Below are 21,648 nucleotides of genomic sequence, written 5' to 3'. Positions count from 1 at the left end.
AATACGTATATTTTATTGATTTTTTTACATAGTACTCACCAAACCCCAACTATAAAAGAACTGCCAGAAATTTATTTATTTATTTAATATGTAATTTACATATATATATATATATATGTAAATTACAAACAATACATAACAAAATAAACCTTTGTCTGTCCAACTGGGAAGGATTCCCGTTTCAGGACAGCCAAATTGTGTATTTAGTACATAATATTCTTACAATGGAATGGCGATGCTGTCAAAACAAATTTTGGGAACATTTTTGATTGCATTCGAAGTGACAGGATGGTTTCTTTATCCTTGAAAAAATCGCAAAGATGTAATTTATTACCGGGGTCAATTTGGATAACATTATTAATTGCATTCAGAACAGATGAATGGTTTCTTTCGGGACATCACAAGTCTGAGATTCTTTCCAGGGCATTTTGGAGAACATTTGCAATTGTATAGTTAGAATTTCCACATTTATAAATCAGTATAAGACATATGAATCCTATAGTATTATATTTTTAGAATTTCTTAGGTGATAGAAATTACACATCACTAGACCAGAATATATGCCGTATGACATATGAATTTCCAATTTTGAAATTTCGAATCTTTATTTATTAAATGGCTAGTCATTATTATACAGTAATCGTACTATACAGATTCGTAAATTTAAATAATAACAACAATGAAGATCAAGTATTAGGAACAAAAATAACAATTTTTAAACTTGAAATAAAAAGTGACTTTAGAACCTTATCTCTCATAAGTATAAAATAGCCTTTTGGAATATAAAAAAATATAACATAATATTATCAACGCTATTATATTTTTTCTATCTAAGTAAAATAAGTACTAAATTTTTTTTTTTCATTAAACATTTATTAGTTAATGATTTATAATTGAATAACAAAGTAATGCCTACTTTGTAATACGACGCCATAAACTGAAGTTAATGTCGTTATTGGGCCATTTATGTGGAAAAAATGTACGTAGGTACGCGTATTTTATTACATTACAAAAAAATGATTTTCATTTAATAAAATATTGATTTACACTTTCATTTAATATTCATCAACACAAGATGGGAGAAGATAAAAAAATAGGAGACTTTTATCTCATTGTTTAGGGGGAGGTCCTACAGTACCGGCCGGCCTCTAGTACCAGCCAGTTACAATTTCCGAGATTCTACAACAGATGGCTCTGAGACAGTTCATGCAATACACGCAGTATGGTATCCCATGAAGATGCCCCGCTCGGCGGCGACAAGTTTCAACTAGCTTCGTGTCAGTGTTAAGATATCTGTTGGAAAGAGCGGACGTTCGCCGCACGATTAAAGTTCGGTGTGTTATTTCTATAGTTTTGAGGACGACTTCTAAAGAAGTCAAACTTGGTATGTATTGAGTGTTTATATAGCTGTTATAAAATACATTTAAAATAAATCTTTATTCGCACAGTGTCACGCTATGTCGAAATAATATTTTACTCCGTTCCCTGCAGTACCGGCCACAAAATTGTCCTCCAGTACTGGCCACTATTTAAATTAATGTTTGTGTGATTAATTTTACTTTGAGGTACACAAAGATGCCAGACCAGGAAGATATTAGTCAGACGAAGAAGAAAAAGGGGACCTGGGATCCTAACAATTTGCGAAAAGCCGTGGAAAAGGTGCTGAGTAAATGAATATGCTGGAACAGAAAAAGGCAGATAAAATGTGTGCTGAATCAGTTAAGCGAGGCAAGCGTTTGCTTTCAGGAAAAGATGTTGCCAAAAATAGTACAAAAAACAAAAAAAATTGTCAACAGTCTCCCAATACACCAACTCAAGAAGATACAGTCTGCCCATTGTGTCTAGAGTCTCATGACGAAGACTGGATTCAATGCGGAAATTGTAAGATCTGGATACACGAGGCCTGCGCCAACGTTTCAGAGACATCAGCTATATATATTTGCGATTATTGTCTTGCATAAATTTAATGTTTCATTTTTTTGCTATTATTTTTTATGTTTAGCGATTATTACCTTGGATAAATATTGAATTTTTAGCTGGCCGGTACTGGAGGCCAATTTTTTAAATGTCGTTTTTTCATGTTCTTACAATTTTATTAATAAAGTTGACTGTTTCTAAATATACCGATATTTTATTATTTCTATTTATAGTAAAAGAGTTCCTTTACACATTTCACTAGGTATTTTGCACATAAGCGAAAGGATTTTTATTTCATTACAAATAATCCTTAAGGTGACGGTACTAGAGGACCTCCCCCTATACATATTTATAGTTGGGGACCCTTATAAAAAGATTAAAATATAATATTCAGATAGAATTATCTGAAACAATGCCCTTACAGCTATTCAAGTAGGACCGGCGTAAAATATAGAACTAACCTTTCCATAGGAAGTTTGTTAATATTTTTTTCTCATGTATAAGCTAATTTATCCATAGTTTTGGCATACGTGAAAAATTAGCTTACGTAAGTGTTTGAACTAAGATTCCATCTAGCGACAACCTTTTGAACGAATCAATTTAATCAGAAACCATAACATTATTGCACGAGGACAAAAAGATCACAGATGTTAAAAAGAAAAAGGATCACCGTAACATTACATTCATGTTGGATTATTTTTTTGTATCGGCAATTCAATACAATATTGTATTGTATTATTTAAAAAGGTGTGCAATATAGTTGTGAATGAACAATACTTGGAGCAGGTGGATGATTTGTTTGTTTATGGAGTATGTTCTAGAGAGATGGGAAGGCTGACAGAGATATTGAAAGAAGGGTAAATGCAGGTAACTCAATTAATGGAAGACTTTTTTGCCCAAAATTTTGCCCAAAGAAGCGATGTTAGCAGTACACAATGGAGTGCTGGTACCTAACCTGATGTACTGAAGTGAGGCATGGAATTGGCAGAGAAAGTATGAAAGTAGACTGAATGCTGTTGAAATGAGATCCCCGAGGCGTATGTGTGGTAATACCATGTATGATCGTGTGAGAAATGTTGAGATCCACAAATAGTAATGTAAGCGTAATGTGTAAGATTAAGAAATAGACGCTTAGATGGTTTGGCATGTAGAGCAAATGAGCGAAGAAAGGAGTGTAAGGAGGATATATGATGCAAATGCGAATGGTAGCAGAAGTCGGGGACTCCCGAGGAAGACATGGCACGATCAAGTGAATCAGATACTCGAGTCGGGCCATGTCAAGAGTCAGAATAATATAAGATTACGTATGAGACGATGTATGAATGTGAATGAGGCAAGGAGTGTGTGGTATGACCGAGTTGTTTGGCGGTCTCTGCCTATTCCTGCGGGGAAACGGCGTGATGGTTAGTTTGTTAAAAGTGATATAAAGTCATGAAAAGTGATGAAACAAAAACTAGGTTAAATAGGTTACGTAGGTTAGGTTTATACATTAGTGTTTTTATCTCTTTTTAAATGTGTCTTATATAGGATATTATGGAACCTTCATATATAAAGGCTGGTTAGTTAGTTCTACATTCTCTAAATATTTCTACAGGTAACTTCAAGCGAGATCCGCGGTCCCATACACGTGGTTAGTTCGTTGTTACACAATCATAAATTCTCAAACACACCGTACCTAGTATCTTGCAATAGAAAAACGTGCATGAAATAATAATTAGTTATTCCAGTTTTGTGACCCGCTCTATTGGTAATAAAACCATTTTTGGTTTGAGAAAACACCTGACCTGGTGCTTGTTTAGTATGGAAAAAAACATTAATTTCACTAAACGGCCTTCGTGGCGTGATGGTTCATACATTTGCATTAAGTTGGAAGGTTACGGATTAGAATTTTTATTCGCAAAGTCACATCACAAAAATATTTCGAAATATTTTCATAATTTTTGCTGATTCATATATATATATATTTTATAATTATTGTAAGTGTATAATTTGCGTGAAGCTAAAAGTCAGAAACGAGTCCCGGTACGATTAAGGAAGTTATATGGTGTGGTAGCCCTCTATCCCCCATCCATTAAGAAGGTTCCCGTTTTTACCTGAAGGGCGTGCTTTTGAAGATATAAGGACTGAATGTTTCGCCCTCTTGAAATTTCTAGAACAGTCCAGAATATTCGAGAGTATTCGAGAACATTCTGTAATGTTATGGAATGTTTGGGAATAGTCTGGAACCTTCGAGAATATCCCGGAACATCCCAGATCATAATGAACTAAAAACGGGATTACAGGCCATTTCCTGATAAACTTTTAGAAAATTCGTAATAGTGGCAATTCATTGGTATCTTTAAATAGTATAAAACAAAGTCACTATCAGCGTCTGTCTGTTTGTGCGCTTAGTTCTTCTAAACTGTGGAAAGGAGTTTGATAGGGTTTTCACTATAATTTAGAGAATTTGTTTCGGAAGGTTTATATACATGTAATAATTGTATACATTATATTTATTGAAAGTAGAGAAAAGTCGATACACGTCAGCTCGTTTTAGAATAAAGACGAAATCTGTTTGTTCGTCTTATCAAAAACTCTTTAACGGTACGCTCTGGAATCGTGAAATTTGCGCAGCATTTTCTATCTGCAACTATTTTGAGCTCTCAGGGTCATTTCTGTTTTTCAATATGCTCCTTTAAAGAGATACATATTAAGCTATTACCGTGATTATCTTTTGGGTTATTATGCCGTGTTGCGCTTCCTCCTTCTTTTCAGATGTCTAGATGTCCAGGGCAGATGTATAGATTGTGGTGAAATGTGTTTTTATGTATTTAGAAGTGTTACCGTGTTGCAAACGTTAATCCACTTAGGATCGATCGGTAATTCAGTATAATAGTTACTGAGATTATTGTGGTTTTCGGCGTTAAGTTTTGGTGTAACCATATAATAGTTTGTACCATATTTTTCTTTAAGTAAATAAATATTGGATGTAAATTTGTTTTACTTAATAAACTGTCAGTATCGCCCTGATCATCCGTTTTTATGTATGTTATACCAACATTCAGGTACAGGTACCCTACGTACATTGCATCCCACACAAATGAACACATCGAATGTTGTGAGGAGTTAGGAGAAGAGGAGGAGGAAGAAGAAGGCCTGGAAGTACCTACCTTGGTATTCAGATGTAGTTACTAACCATATTTGCATCCATTGAAGAGAAAAATCGACAAAAGTGTGTTGTTCGAAGAAAGTCTAACTTTTCCATCGTTCTTTGTGTATTTATTTAAGCCTTTTTATGGATTTTTACGTAGGAATAGTAATAAAAATACATTTATTTAAATAAATAAAAAATAAACTGCCTCAGTAACAATCTTTTGTATTTCTTTAGTGATAGATTGAAGATATCCACAACTTGGCATACTTATTTCCCTCCATAAGTACTCTGGGCAATGAGGAATACATATAGTAGTTAGTCCCAGAATTACTACACTGAAATAAATTCCGACTTCTAGTATTACGTAGTGGAATCCGAAAACTTATCAATGCAAGCAATTCTAGACTACCAAATACATTAGAACTTTATATACAAATACCAAGTCTGTAAAAATCCTTCTGTCCGACAATTTAAGCATTTTCATTTCTTTTAAAACAGTTTTGTGTGTAGTTCGACAAAATTGCTAGAATACCCATCTTAAAACTTAGAAAACATAAGAATTTATTCGTGTATTCTTTCAATAGCTTGTACATGAATATTTTAATGTGGTTGCAGACGGGAAAATTGTACTCAAATTTACTTCTAACAAAGGATAAATATGACACTTTAATACACTTAATATTGTTGAAATTTCTAGTTAACCCAGTTATAAATCCCCAACAGTCTTTGTTAGAGAATTCCGTTATATATGAACAAATGATTTCTGGTGTAATTGATAAAATATAAGATAAAGATAACTTCGCTTCTTTGGACAATTTTGTTGTTAGTGCCAAATGCGTTCAGTCCTCCATTAATGGAGTTACCAGTTAGTGCTGGTACCTACCCTGATGTACGGAAGTCAGGCATGGAACTGGCAGAGAAAGGATGAAAGTAGATTGAATGCTATAGAAATGAGATCCCTGAGGCGGATGTGTGGTAATGTAATAAATGTGGAGATCCGCAAAGAGTGCAAGGCTGATGTAAGCGTAATGAGTAAGATCAAGAAAGTTTGGTCATGTGTTGCGAGTGGTGCAAATGTGAATGGTAGCAGAAGTCGGGAACGCCCGAGGAAGACATGGCACGATCAAGTGAATCAGATACTTGAGTCGGGCCATGTCAAGAGTCAGAATAATAGAAGATTACGTATGAGACGATGTATGAATGTGAATGAGGCAAGGAGTGTGTCCCAAGACCGAGGTTTGGCGGTCCGTCCTCTCTGCCTACCCCTGTGGGCAAACGGCGTGATGGTTTGCCCTGTATGAGGCCTAGAAGTCAAGAGGTATTTATGACCGGAAAATAAATTGTCATCCGTTATTTCTATCAACTAAAAACGTTGCGAATCTAATTTAATGGTAATCTTCCACCAGATATGTTATCTTACAATCTGTTGGTAGATAGATCTGATATGAAGTGATATAAGAGTGGAAAGGCGTATGGTATCTTCACAACATGCCAATGCCTAATGCCAAGTCCTGAGGTCATGCCAAACATGGAAGTCACGACCACGACTCGCGAACATTTAGCAGTCGGGTTCCGATCATTAATGACGTTACTGCTGACTGGTAAAGGCTGGTCAAACAACCAATATCCAACTACTTATCTCATGGGTGCCTTACACGATACTGATTCCCACATGGAAACTATAGCTGGACTCTTGTTCATACCAATTCTCATATGGAAACCATATCGGGAAGAATATATATTTTTTTGTTTCACATTATTCTTTTTTTATACCGATCCCCGCATGGAAACTATATCGGGATCCATATGAAAACTATTTGCTTTACCGGATCATTATTTTCTTCATTAGAAAGGAAATAATATTTCGGGACCGATCTAAGTCGCCAAAAATGGCAATACCTTGAACACAATCATAGATTACATTATGAAAGCATCTGACATTTGCCTTTGCCGTTGACATCAACAATAAACACAAATTTTATCAATGCTTTAAATATAAAATTAAATAAACACTTCCACATAATATAGTAACATAAAGCAATGGATGATAAAACAAAAGGGTAGATGTCAAATAATGTCCGCCATCTTAAACTGTACGAAAATCAATACCCAAATAGAACATTCTTTTTCCGTATGGAAACTGGACGAAAAAAAAAGGATCGTATAAAAGGACCATTCCCGCGATGAGATTACTAAAGTATGTAATATTCAATCTTTTAGCACGTGAATGTTTAAATTTATCAGGAAAGGGGTTGGTATATTAAAAAAAAACTAAAGATATGGCATGGAAGCCTGCCGACTGTCGCCGAGCCACGACCGAACTGCACGGTCTATCATCAAAGTGGCTCTGCAATAAAAGCTCTGCGATTGGTATGTAGGTAGAAACTTGATTTGGCTTCACTTGCAGTGCGCGCGTTTTCATCTCCCTTGTTTCTATTATATATTATGGTTTAGTATGATGTATAAAGGTTTAGTAAATTACCATGGGTCGCTCTCAACTGCGCTGGATAGACGCTCGTGAGGCACAGCGCTAGGAGCAGCAGGGTGGGAGCCAAAACTCCATGGTGTCTCTTTGGCGTCATGCTGAGACCTGAGGACAATAAATATTAGCATGAATACAATGAAAACTGAAAACTGAGCTAGTTTGATATGAATTAATACACGTATTTAACAATGTACCTACAAGTGTAAACAAAGACCCTGTGGGTGGCCAAATTATTAGTTACACTAGAGTTTTTTTCTTACGATCCACCCTAGCGATTTATGGAATATTTTAAAACGTTTTAGCAAAATCCCAAATGTATAGAACCTAAAAATATGGGATAAACGGCGAAATCTAGGTAGATTCATTGTCTTTAAACCGTAGTTGCAGTTCGTAAGTTTCTATATTAATATTTTGAGGAATGATTTATTAATTAAATAAAATGGTAAATGTTTTCATATATACAACTCATCAACTCAAGTGGTTTTAAAAATTAAGAGATTTTAATGCACACATAAATTTATTGCTGATTTGCCTAAAAAACTACAGTATAAAATCCCTCTATTTAAAAATATTATGCAACTTCAAACTGATAAAGTCATGAGCAACCAAACGCCAAAATATTTTAAGGATGAAATTGTTTCTAATAGACATGTTCAGAATTACGAAACCAGAAATGTAAATATAATTAGATTGCCACATATGAAGAAATCAAATTCACAGAACTGCCTAATGTACAAAGGACTAAAGATGTATGATGAAATGCCTAAAAGTCTGAAGAATGAATGTATTTAAAAAGAAATGTTATGTTTATTGAAAAAATATTTAAAGTTAAAAAAAGAAATATTATCTTGTTTATATTACTTTGTATTAAAATTTTGTATAAACTAACTCAATAAATAATATTAAAAAATAATAATGTGATTTTTACACATGATGGGCTGTTTAACAGAATTTGAACAATTCATTAAAATTTTTTGTTCATTTTCGGGTTCTGTGAAAAAAAAAATTTTTGTTTATTAATAATTTTCTTTTTTTACATGCATAAAAATATAATTACAAAAATCAAGTATTACAAAAACAAGTGTTACATTATTAAAATTATTATAGTATTACAAAAAGCATTTCATTCACAGGTAAAGAAGGTACTATAAAAAATAAAAAAAAGGTAGCTTTAAGATAAGAAAAATAAAATGATACAATTAAATAAAAAATATAATAGAATAGTATGCATATATACCAAAAAAAAAATCCCACAAAGGCATCGCCAGTTCGTGGGTATACTTATTTTGTTTACTGCAGTTTATAAAACAAATAATTCCGTTTTTACAAAATTATAATTAAGAAAAAAAGGTTAAAAAATAGAAAAAGTAAGGATTTGTAAATTTACAAAAGGTAGGATGTTATAGCAGGTAAGTATTTGTGTCAATGGTAGAGATCCAAGTCTTTATTACATATTTGTATATGCTGTAAGACGATATATTTTTAGATCTAATTTCTATAGTCTGATAGAGTGCACTGTAGATTTTTGGGGCAATGAAAAAAGCATGTCTCTGCGCAAGCCTAGTTTTGCATAGTGGAACCTCGTATGCATTATTTACTCTACTGCTAGAACGATTTTCGTTTTTTGTAAAATGTACATTTCGTGAAAATATATATTTCAGACATTGCATAAAGTAAATTTTTCTTATATCTAAGAGTTTAGCTTCTAGAAACAATTGCAAGGAGGGGTAGGTAACATCTTTTTGCAACATTATTTTTAGTATTAATTTTTGAGCTATTTCTAGCGGCTTAATGTGGTTATTATAGATACCCCCCCCCCCATACAATTATTCCATAAGATATTGATGATTGTACCAATGCATGATAAACCAGTTTCATTCTTTTGATATCAACTATGTTATTTAATCGTTTAAAAATGTAAGTTAAATACCTAAGTTTATTTACAAGCTTTTCTACGTGATTTGCTATGAAATCCTATTCAAGTTTTGTTATTATATCATTATAGGCTAGTTGCTTGGCAGAACTGAAATAATAACAGAACCTAGTAAAAAGTGTTTCACAGAACTTGAAAATTAACATTGAAATTTGAAGAATTGTTCAAATTCTCCGAAAGAACCCGTACTTAACTAATAATTTGGCCACCTACTGTAGGTAATCAAAGAATAAAAACATAAAACAAATTATTAACACATCAACAGTCAAAAGTTGACTCCATTCTCATGTCTACCAATAACTAAGGTACCTACCTACTACCTCTACCTACGTGTATAGGAAAATTAGGAAAACAATAAATATTTAATCGTGTATAAAAAAGATTTTTACTACAAATGATACAATTTTTTGGAATAAAAAAATAATATCTGGATGAAGAATATTTTTAAACATGCTGGCATGCGAGGCAGTCTATAATTAAAATTACGGAAAACATTCTGACTTATAACACAACATCTTACCTACCCTAATTTATTTTGTACGTTTTTATTCATTTATAAATAATATCTAATATAAATTTTTTTAAATTCTTTCTATGACATTAAGGATACTTTAAAATACATCTAAAACTAATTCTTTTAGTATTTATGCATAGCCCACGAAAAGCAGCAAGGCTTTTAGCATCTTTAACATCTGTCGGTAGCTCATTAAAAATCTTATATCCTTTGAAATAGAAACAAATTTGTTTTTGGAACTCTAAAATCTCCACAGTTTCTCGTGGGGTAGATAGTTTTAGTATTGCGAAATCTCCACAGTTTCTCGTGGGGTAGATAGTTTTAGTATTGCGAAATAAAAATGAACATTATTAAACATGTATTTCGGGAGCATCTTATTTTTTAGCTTAAATATAAATATTAGGGTATTGTAAATTATTCGCTGTCTCACACTTAACATTCCTAGTTTTTTCTGCATAGTTATCTTAATTATCTTAGGACGGGTTGTTTCGGAGAATTTTAACAATTCTTCAAATTTCAAAGTTAATTTTCAGGTTCTGTGAAAGATTTTTTCAAGTTCTGTTTTTATTTCAGTTCTGTCAAGCAACTACCCTATGCTGATATAATAACAGAACTTGTATAGGACTTTCACAGAACCCGAAAATCAACATTGAAATTTGATGAATTGTTCAAATCCTCCGAAACAACCCGTCCTTAGAATACCTACTACAATTACAACTACAAGAAAGAATACATAGGTTGGGCAATGAACTAAGTGTCACTGACATATTTAATTTAAACTTCAATAAATTTAAAGCCAAATTAGTCCACCACTTTTTAAATGTAAATAATGTATGAGAAATCATTATATTTTATTTCGATTTTGTATTGTTTGTTTTATACTGTTGCCAAAAACGAAATTTGTAATTGTTATGTACTTAAAAGCCCAATAGGGCGTCAATAAATAAATAAATAAAGAAATAAATTCAATACGGGTCGCATGCCTCTATTTTGAATTATTTGAAATTTCTTTATCTGTGTTTGATTGCACAAGAAAAGGACACTAGAGCAATAATTTAAATGAGATGCTACTATACTATTATAAAATTGGTTCGAGTAGTAACAAGAATTCCACAAGTGTAATAAATATTCAGTTAGATAGAATAGACAGTTCAGCGGTTAAAATTAACGTAACTACAAAGGAAAAATATTTTGGAGGTCTGTCCTTCGGGCCGACTTTATAAAGGGCGTTGCCCGTAAGTATAGCTTCTAAGTAAAATAAATAGTTGTTTAAAACACCGGCGCATCAGATATGCAGCGAAGCATTACGCGTACACACATAACGTTGCAAGTGTCGAATGTGTAATCTGGGGTCATTATATCCATAAGTTTCGGACGTTTGAAACCATCCCACTACGTAGCAAGACTATGGGCCGAGAGAGTCCGCCTGAGGTCAAAGGGTCTGTCTCAACCAGTCTCTTCAAATCTGGCCCTCCACGCATTTCGTGTGCAGATGCATCCACCGGCAAGTACCTTGGACAAACCTCACTCCACAAACCCAGGCACCCCAGCTAAGCATCAAATATAACGAACCACTTGAGGTGATCTGTCGAACATAAATTCCAGACATTAAAATAATAGATCTGTGATAGTTTTGCGTATGCGAGTTTTAATTGACACATCAGATCTCCGTTTTTTTATAATTTGTCTTTGGCACTAACACTTCTATGCAGCGGCGGACACGAAACATTATGTCATATGAATATTAGCGTTGAATTAACCCAATTGTTTGTAATAAATACGGACATGTGAATAATTTGACGTAATATTAGTTTAGCAAGTAGCCAGCCACTACCGACACGGCTTTCCTGTCTGTTTCCGATACGGAAATAAGTTTGTCTTTAGGTTGGTTTTCAAAGAGTCGCCGAAAAGGTAGGTTGTAGGTAAAAAAAATCAATAAGTTAAAATAATTTGAGATTTTATTGTAATTATTTTTTGGGTTATTATACCGTGTTTTGCTTCATCCTTCTTTTCTGCCAACGTTTTAGAGAGCGTTACATCGTCCATCATACCTATGTGTAGATTGTGTTATGTGTTTATTTATGTATGTTGAAGTGATATATTCCAAGCTTTAATCCTCAATAATAATTTTACTGAAAATCAAATTAATTTGGCGGTCGGCGTTTAGTTTTGGTATACATAATATACGACAGACTCAGCTTAATAGCTCTTGGTATCCGGTACACCGAAACGAAACGCCGAAAACCACATTAAATTGAATAATTATAATAATGAAATACCGTCCGTTAGAGGATTAACATAGCAACAGGGTATCACTTCTACATACCACAATCTTGACTTTTGTCTTGATGATGAACACTGTAACACTGTTTGAAACGTTGGCTAGGGAGGGGGAAACGCAACACGGAATAATGACTTTAAAATCGATTGATGATTGATTTACAGTAATGTTGATGTAAATTAGATACTAGTTAACCATTACACCAAATCTCCGAGTAGACAGGCAGATAGAATGAAACGCCACAACACTCCTTGTTTCAAACATCCTTTAAATATCATCCTTCTGTTATTTCGACTAATGGCCCGACTCGATCATTTGATCGACTTTGTGTCAAATTTTTATGAGGCGTCTGCCCCAATTCCTCATCCATCATCATCCTTACTGTATATTGGTGTCACAACGATTAGAATTCCGATCCATTATAACCTCGTGTTACAATAAGCTTTAAGGCAATCGTAATTGCCGATTATTTCCATTTGTGGGATCGGAATACTTTTATTGGTGTAAGCTACTTAAAGAAAAATTGGGATCAAATAATAACAAAAATCTTTTCCAAAAACCCAATCGATATTTGGCCTCCGTGGTCGTAGCTCATAGCTCCAAACATGAGGCCCAGAGGAAAATAATTTCCCTCAGGGCCTATGTCATCTTTGGGGATGGATCTTTTAAAGGAAATAAAGTACAAGAAGTTTTGGGAAGGAAACAGGTATAAGGGGTGGATAGGAATCTGGGGGTTCAGGAGTAACCGACGTAATAATCAACAGACATAGGAATTAATAGACGAGAAGATAATGGCGAGGGGTAAAATCAACTGTTGAAGAACGAAGGGGGTTAAGCTGACTGTGATTCGTCAATAAATCAATCTGACAGTAAATAGGCATCTCGCATTATAATATCACCATTTAGTTCTTAAAAGTAAAATCTGCTTTTGAATGAATAGACATTTTTACATGGGAGCGCAAATTACTCGCCACGTTATGAACTAATTTGCGAAGTCCAAATTCGGCAAAGTAAATTTCTTCTGTTTGCAGAGTCGTAGTTAGTTTCAGAGTATTTAGTTAAGACACTTTTACAAATGTTTCATAATTTACTTACCCCAGTAAACAACGATGAGCACACTTGAGAATCGCTACATTGTGATGTGATAGTATATGTTTCTAAAACTGATCCATATAATACGGTGTGAATAAGCTTAAAATAAAGTAAAATAATGCTTACTTATGGAATGTAATACGACAATTGGGTTTATTCTCTTTTTCACATCTATTTTTACAAGTTTTCATATCACAAGTCAACATTTTGCCGTGTTATTTCGTAAAATGAACCGATGATGCCTCGACCATAGTTCGCACAAGAATGATGACGTCACGTTTTCAAATTTCACTTGAGGCCATACGCGAGCCCAGCCGGCTCCAATGGAACCGGTATGGGGAGTGGGGATAATACGCTTTTAATCACTTAGGGCAGGTCTACTAATATTCATATGTCTATGTAATAATCCATTTCTCCCACTGCGGTACAGTCGATAATGATGTTGGAGAGGTCAAAGGGTCTGCCTCAACCAGCATCTCCCTGGCACTATGCTGGCCTGGCACGCAGCAGGTGCCAAGACCTAGACAAACCACCCCCAGTGAACTCGTGCACCTTTGCTAAGTCAGTAAACGTAGCGAACCACTTGGAGTTGAATATGGAAGAGGTGTTGGTCATCCAATAAATATTACTATCCATACTCAATACGTGGTTAGGTTAGGTCAGGGGTTAACATTATTTGCTTGTCAATTTTGTTTTAGTAGCCAGTATTTTTGTGCACTGGAAAGAGAATCGATCCCACGACCTCCGGAACAAAAGTAGTGACTCTACACCAAAACGGCTTTCCCCTTAGCCACTCAATAGTGCATTCACCCAGTAGGCTATGATGACATTACTGCGTTAATAAGTTTGGAAAAGTAAAAGCCTCGTCTCCTAGCGCTGTGGAGAGATTCCGTCATGAAGTCATCTTCATCTAAATGCGAAATTTATGATAATTACTAATTACTACTGGTGGTAAGATAGCTGAGAGATCTTTGTCTCAATACAGGTTTAAAGTACTGCGCAGTGTTCAAATATTGACTGTAATATTTGTTCATTACATGTACAAATCGTTACTTCCTGAGAAAAGTTAGGTTGGGCCTCGGAACAGGAATTCCTGGTGAGGAGGACTATCAATATAAAAACTTAACAAATTAATATAAACAATATACTCGCCTGAAAAGCCCATACAAATTGAAAAAATATCTGGGAAAGAATAAATGCCGTTGACGGGAATCGAACCCGCAGCCTTCTGATTGCCGGATATCCTGAAAAACTTTTAGCAAATTATGGATATATCACCACGATGTCTAAATACGTGTTCATAAAACATCTAATTTATTTTTTTTAAATTATTGAAGCTAATATTATCTATCTTAAACAAAAATTTGAAACACACAAGTGTCACAAGTGTCCCGGCAAGACAAGGGTCCTGGGTTCGAGTCCTAGATGTGACCGTATCCTTTTCTGATTTTTCTGTTTCAGATTTTCGTTTAGAAATCGCTAATATTGTCTTCAATAATTGAGTAATTACTCATTAAGCTATTCCAAAAAAAATAAGTAATAGAATATTTTATTTATAACGTATTTTTCTTTCCATCGTCATGTCAAGAAAAAATTATAAAAACATTTTTAAATTGATGTTTTATTAATAAGGGCCTGTTAATTTATCGTTAGGGAAAAAATCGATTTCTCTTCGTGCACAGGACGTAAGACTGTTTAGAAAATATCCTGTAAACTACAAGTATCGAAAAACTTACCAAGAAACGAAACCATATATTTTTAAGAGTTTAAAAAAATATGGTGCATATTTGAAAAGTTTTGGTCATTACTCAGGTACCGTACAAAAAGCGCCCCAGGGCTTTATGAATAAAATTATTTTCACTGGTAAAATGCGGTTTAGGGGCGTGTGAACTTTCTCAATCAACAATCATCTATTGAATCTACTATGTGATAGCCAGCTTATAATTTGCTCTACGTTTAACTTAATAGATAGTGTGTCATATAGCATTCAAGTTCACACGCATTAATCAACTACATTTCATATATTTCTGTTGTATTATTGACATAAAATAAAACAAAAGTTTTTTTTAGTATTACTAAATATATCTGCAGTATTACTAAAAAATATACAAAAATTGAACAGCCTGTCTAATTTTTTGGATATTTCACAATTCAACGATGCGGATTTAAAAAAAGCCAAAAAATTTACACGCAAATTGTCGCTTCAAGAGATTTTCTGAAGTTTCATAACACAAAGATTTTAAGATTTAAACTCGTTGTTTCGTTATGCTATTGTATGTATTTATCTATTGTATGGTTTCGAATAATATAATCATGCAAAAACTGCATTTATTTACTTATTTATAATAGTTTTTTGTCATTTGCAATACATCGTGTAGGTACAAATATTGAAATTTTTTTAATTTTTTATTTATTAAATTTAATATAATTACATTTAATACAATATAAGATATGGGTAGTCCCACAAAGCTGTGACAATCAGCTTGTCTGTAGGTTTTACCATTTAATGTTATAACATAATACACATTAGCTTAAGTTTAAATATTAATAGGTACCAAATATAATGTTTAGGATAGATGAACGTTTTGTTCATTTATTAACCACTTTTTTGTCAGTTTAGGGCAGGGTTCCTCATTATTTTTCAAGTTAAAGTTTTCGTTAAATTTGTTATAAATCACAGGTATCAAATAGTCAAGTGTTCTGCCACCACACTTATTTGATATTAGTGGAATTTTTAGGCCTTTTTTTCAGTAAATCTTGTTTTGTGACTATGCACCAATGACTTTTTGTACGCATTTTCTCCCGCATTATCCATAATTATAAGGCTGGCCGCATACATACGTTTTCCGTATTCGATTTCCGAATTCGTTTTCCGTATTCGGAATTCCGTGAGACTAGCGCAAACGTTCGTTTTTCTTCATTCGGAATGTATAAACGTCAGTACCAGTGTTGCCAACAAGGGCGATATATCGCCATTTAGGCTACTCAGAGCGAGAATCGGCGCCGAAAAAATCTAAAAGGCGACTGGTCGCCAATTAAGCTACTTCAAAAACATCAATTTTAAACATGTCCCGAAATTCTCTCTCTAGCCACCCCCTCCCTCATGAAATTTATTTTTCTGGGGACAAATTTTATATTTTCTTGAAATTCTCTAGCCACCCTCCCGATGAATTTTTTTTTATTTTTACGTAAAAACATCAATTTTAAACTTAATTTTTAAAAATTCGGCTACTTTACGCTACCTTATGTATGAGAAACGGCGATATTAGATCAAGATCCGTTGGCAACACTGAATTACGAACGGAAATTTCCGTACGTTTGCGTCGGCACAAACAAACTGTATGCAATAGCTGCGTTCCACATGACGTCATTAGGTTTTTTCCATTCGGTTTCTCCGAACGCGCCGGCTCGCATTCGGAACGTGCGTAAGGAATTTGTTCCGTTCGGAACTAAAACGAACGTGTGCGGCAGTTAATGTATTTTTTACTGATTCCGTGCATTCGGATGTTCGAATACGGAAAACGAATTCGGAAATCGAATACGGAAAACGCATGTATGCGGCCAGCCTTATAAGCCAGAGAAGCCCTTTAATTGGGAGTAGGCCCTCAGAGCCATACAGTAATTTTAAGTTGTTTCTTTGTTTGTAAATGCTAGGTTTAACAATTTTTTTTTAATTATAGCAGTTTGTAGATTTTGAATGTATTTAATATTAATATTACTCGAGTGTCCCCAAGTTCGAATTCCATATCTAAGTATTGATTCGACCATAGAATGATATATAAGTTTGAGAGTACATCGAGGCAATACAAATATTAATTTATAAAAATTACTCGCCAAACATCGGAGCTGGTTACAAATTTTGATCACACTTTTGTCCCATTTAAAGTTATTGTCTACCATTATGCCAAGGTAAGTATATTCGTTTGCAAAATCAATTTTTTCACAGCAGCAAATATTATCCATTTTTTTATGTATACAATCAAAATTATGTGCAGTTATTTTAGGTAAGTTCCACATTTTCAAGCTCGGTGATCTTATATACATGCATTTAGTTTTTTTGACATTAATAATTAATCCTACATCATGAGACCATTTAAGTAGCTCGTTAAAGTCAATTTGTAATTCTTGAATAGCTATTTCAGGGTTTTCATTAGAGACAACTAGTGCAGTATCATCAGCAAAAATAAATCTACGGGCTATTTTAAAAAGTTTAGACATGGCGATTACATATATAATGTATAATTTTGGAATTAAATTAATGAATGAATTAATGAAACTATATTGAATATACGAACTTACGAATTTTTATTGTTTATACTTAAATGTACGACTGTTTCATTCTTAAATAATATTATTCATTGCTAAGCGATTTTCACCAAAAATTATATCATAAAACAATTAAATTATAATCTATTATCTAATTTTTTAAATTAATTTGAAAACAGCAAAATCGGAAAAAAAATCGGTCGCATCTAAGAATTGAACCCAGGACCTCAGCCTTGCCGGGGCGCTGCTCTACCACTGAGCTAATCGGACCTTATCTTCTTCGGTCATATTTAACTGTATCATACTTTGACTAAGAACTACCAACATGATCTGCATTTTTAATGCTTCTTTTTTCTACTACTTTATAAAACTGAAACTAAATTCAATCTGCATAGTGTCTTAGATAAATATATCCGTTTTTATTTTTACGTGCGACATCTATTGACTTTTTTGCAAGTCTAGGATGAATATTTTTAATATTTGAAATAACTTGATGATTAAAAAATCAAATTGTAATATTTAATAAATGAACACAATATTAGCAATTCGAAAACGAATTTTTTAAAAAGAAAACCCAGAAAAAGATACGGTGGTATGAGTAACGTTAATATTGTCTCAATAATTAAATATTAAAATTTGAGGTTTTACTCATTAAGTTATTCCAAAGTATAATATTTTATTTTTCCTTAGGTCAGGTCCGTAATTAACAAAAAGTGAAAAACAAAAATTTCTATGTCTCTCCTTTTAAAGAAACTTCCTTTTGCAAGTGGGAAGTAACCATTGTCCAATTTAGTAAATTATAAAAAAATACAGTGATATTTTAGAAAGGACTTTGCCTAACGGACTAAATTTAGACGGACACCTCATAAATTGAATATACGTGAATTGTAGGTACAAACTCAAGTAGATACACAGTTTACACTGTCATTGCTGACGTAGACGTGCAGACCTTTCACTGCAAAGTGCTTTAGTGTTGTGAAAAAATAATAAACGTACGATTTAATATGTATGGCCCCATTTGTGGGATTGTTTTTAGAGATAAATTGTGAAGCACGAAATTTATTGCGTCCATACCACGTATGGGAACACGACTGACCACATTTTGACAGGTTTGTAAATAATAAATTTCAACGCAGTAATGCAAGATCATGTGTTTTTGGTTTGAAAATTTGATCGCTTGGAAATCTTTTTGATGCTTCAATTAAATACTGCGAGTAGAACACATCTTGGCCTTTGAAATAATCGAGGGGTTTTTTTGATCCGTCTTTTAGAAGCCCAGAAAAATAAACAATCAGGTCCATATTATATTATTTTATGTTCAAAATCTCCTACTTACGAATCCATTTTCGATATGGTTTTATTGTATTATGTGGAAACTTAATTTCATTAGAAAATGATCGTAAAACATTGAAATATTTGTATCTGAGCTTTGAAAAATAAAATAAAACACTTCTTTGCACAAATCAGATACATTTCGACATTGTAAAGCTGTCTTAAAACTTGACTAAAGGAAGAAGCGCAATACGGCACAATAACCCAAAAATTATCACGATTAAACTTTTGGTAGTGAAAATATCAAATCATATCTGGCACTAGATGCCACGCATGAATGTTGCTTTTCCATTCTCTTTTCAAAATTCTTTTCCTACAAATTTAATATAAATTCCTTTTTTTACCAGATATCGGCAGTGTGTGTAGATCTAAGTTATTATTATCCAGTTAATGCAGTTTTAAGATTTTTTCCATAGATGGTGGTACTTACACCATTTGACAGAGATGACATGTCGATTATACCCGAATAGTTACGATACTAACCGATCCCCAGGTAGAAGGCTGACTTCCAGTTACCATGCTCATTAGGATAACTTATAGTCTCAGATAGAACGGACGTTTGTTCTGCTAAACATTCAGTGTAATTATCTTACTCATAAAGTACCAACTCGTAATCTTTGACGAACCAAAGCATTTATTGAATACTCCCGTTCTCAAGTATATTACTAAGAGGATAATTATACAGTACACCAGTACATTAAACTATTAAATACATAAACAAAACAACTGCCCGTTGTTGTTATGATGGTCAATGACAAAATGCAATCATATCCCGCAAAGGCCGAAGACCCCGTTAAACCGCAAACTTCTAAAATAATTGCGTCCACGATATTCGACAGGTAATGATGAGTGGTATTTTTTTACAGATATATGGAATAGTGGACGACCACTGACAGTTCCGTAATAATATTTAGGTTGTAAATACTCTCAGTATCCTCCCGGTAAAAGACAAAAATGCGTACCTACCATACACCATACCATAATATATATGTTGTATTTTATAAAATTATTAAATGGGGGTCTCAGCACGGATAGTACACATTACCAAATAATGATAACGTATTAATTAATACAAAATAAAAAAGACCACAATTCAAAATCCAAATGTTGCTCGAAATGACTTCAGTCGTGTTTGGTGACCAGATCTGAATAACCAGTTACTCCTCACCTTCCTCTTCCCAATCTACTATCCTCCCCCCCTACCTTCAGCCTCACCACATACCCCAATTGGGAATGCCATAATTCTACTGGCTCCTGACTGTTGGGAGCAAGTAAATTTTTAAAAAGTGGATACGAATGAATGTAAGGCTAATGAAAGTAATTACGAGTATAATGAACAAGATTAATGTTATATCTGCCTTTACTATGCAGACTTCGGTGTTGGGAGCTCTTTAAAAACAGTAAAAGGTTATTTATATAAATGTGTTCATTTACGTTACAATAACCTGTCTGACTAGCTAGAACTGATCGTTACCCGAGGGTAGGTAAAACTGTGCTCCCCAGGAACTTGCGATGCATGGTAATAAGTTGAGTATTTAAGCGATAGATGACGCTAGTCATAAAGCTTACTCTAGAGTCCGACAGATGTCGCTAGAGTGTAGCAATTGCCTGTGGGATATTATTGACAGACAACAAGCTTTTAGTAACAAAGAATTACCAACCCTCGGGTAATGAACAGTGTAGCTAAATCCAGGCCTTTTATTTGTAACGTAAATAAACACAATTATAAGTAGAAAATTTTACTTTTTCAAAAGAGTTCCCAACACTGAAATCTGCAAAGTAAGGCAGATATAACACTCTATAATCTCGCAAGTACCTGTTACAACTTAGCGACGTCTGACGGACTCTGGCGTAAGCTTTATACCTACCGCCATCTATCGATTAAATACTCTACCTTATTACCATACATCACAATTAAAAATGGGAAACTTAGATTATTTGGACATGTATAAAGGATAATTACGCGAAAGTGTATATGAGAAGAAGTTGGGGATGCCCAAGGAAGTGGTACGATCAATTGAATCAAATACTTTTAATCGTATCATTTACAAATCCAGAATAACGGAAGAGTGTGCTAGAGACGATCAGTCGTTGTGTGATTGTGGAAGAAGCAAAGGAAGTGCGCCAGGACAAGGTTGTGCGGTAGTCCACCCTATCTGCCTTCTCGGAAAAACAGTGAGATGCTTAATTAGATAGATATTACAACTGAATTAAGTACGAATGAGAACATCCGAAAGACAGGGACTCTTACATTTTGGACATGTGTAACACATTGTAATATCCTTGATATTGGTGTACGGACTTACCCAAATAGCTTAGTCTACTAGGTTACCCGTAGATGACGTTGGCTGTCAAGAATAATAGGATAATGGTGATAACCTCAAGGTCGGAGTCCATATTATTCCAACTGCTTACTAATTACGATATCAGAGCTTTTGTCAATCTATCAACTGTCGAGTGTTTTGTTTAAGCCGGAGTTTTATTGATTAAGATAATTTGTGAGAAAACCCAGGAGATACAACAGATATGATGGGCAAATGGATGGAAGAAAATTTCTGTGATGCCCGAGGAAGTTGTAGTGCTCACACAAAATTGAAGCTTTCTGTACAACACGAACACAAAACGGTATTGCAGTATAATGTATCTTGTCACGTGCCATTTTTTTAAATAAAAAATTTCCTCCAAACGTCCATAA

The 21,648-nt window shown here is 33.9% G+C and overlaps 1 protein-coding gene across 3 annotated transcripts in view; it reads right to left on the bottom strand.

Annotated features, from left to right (window-relative positions):
- pio (zona pellucida domain-containing protein piopio) overlaps positions 1–21,648 on the bottom strand; it is a 65,057-nt gene that overhangs the window by 29,887 nt on the left and 13,522 nt on the right. For all 3 annotated transcript variants that reach the window (XM_089647767.1, XM_089647768.1, XM_089647769.1), the window contains exon 3: positions 7,533–7,640. In XM_089647767.1, the coding sequence (XP_089503893.1) occupies positions 7,533–7,632 (100 nt within the window). In that variant the 5' untranslated portion in view covers positions 7,633–7,640. The remainder of the gene's footprint in view (positions 1–7,532; positions 7,641–21,648) is intronic.

Source organism: Hesperophylax consimilis, chromosome 27 (genome assembly GCF_061612785.1).
Source record: "Hesperophylax consimilis isolate HC1 chromosome 27, BYU_Hcon_1.0, whole genome shotgun sequence".
NCBI classification, from domain to species: Eukaryota; Metazoa; Arthropoda; class Insecta; order Trichoptera; family Limnephilidae; genus Hesperophylax; species Hesperophylax consimilis.
This window is presented reverse-complemented; position numbering and strand designations above follow the sequence as displayed.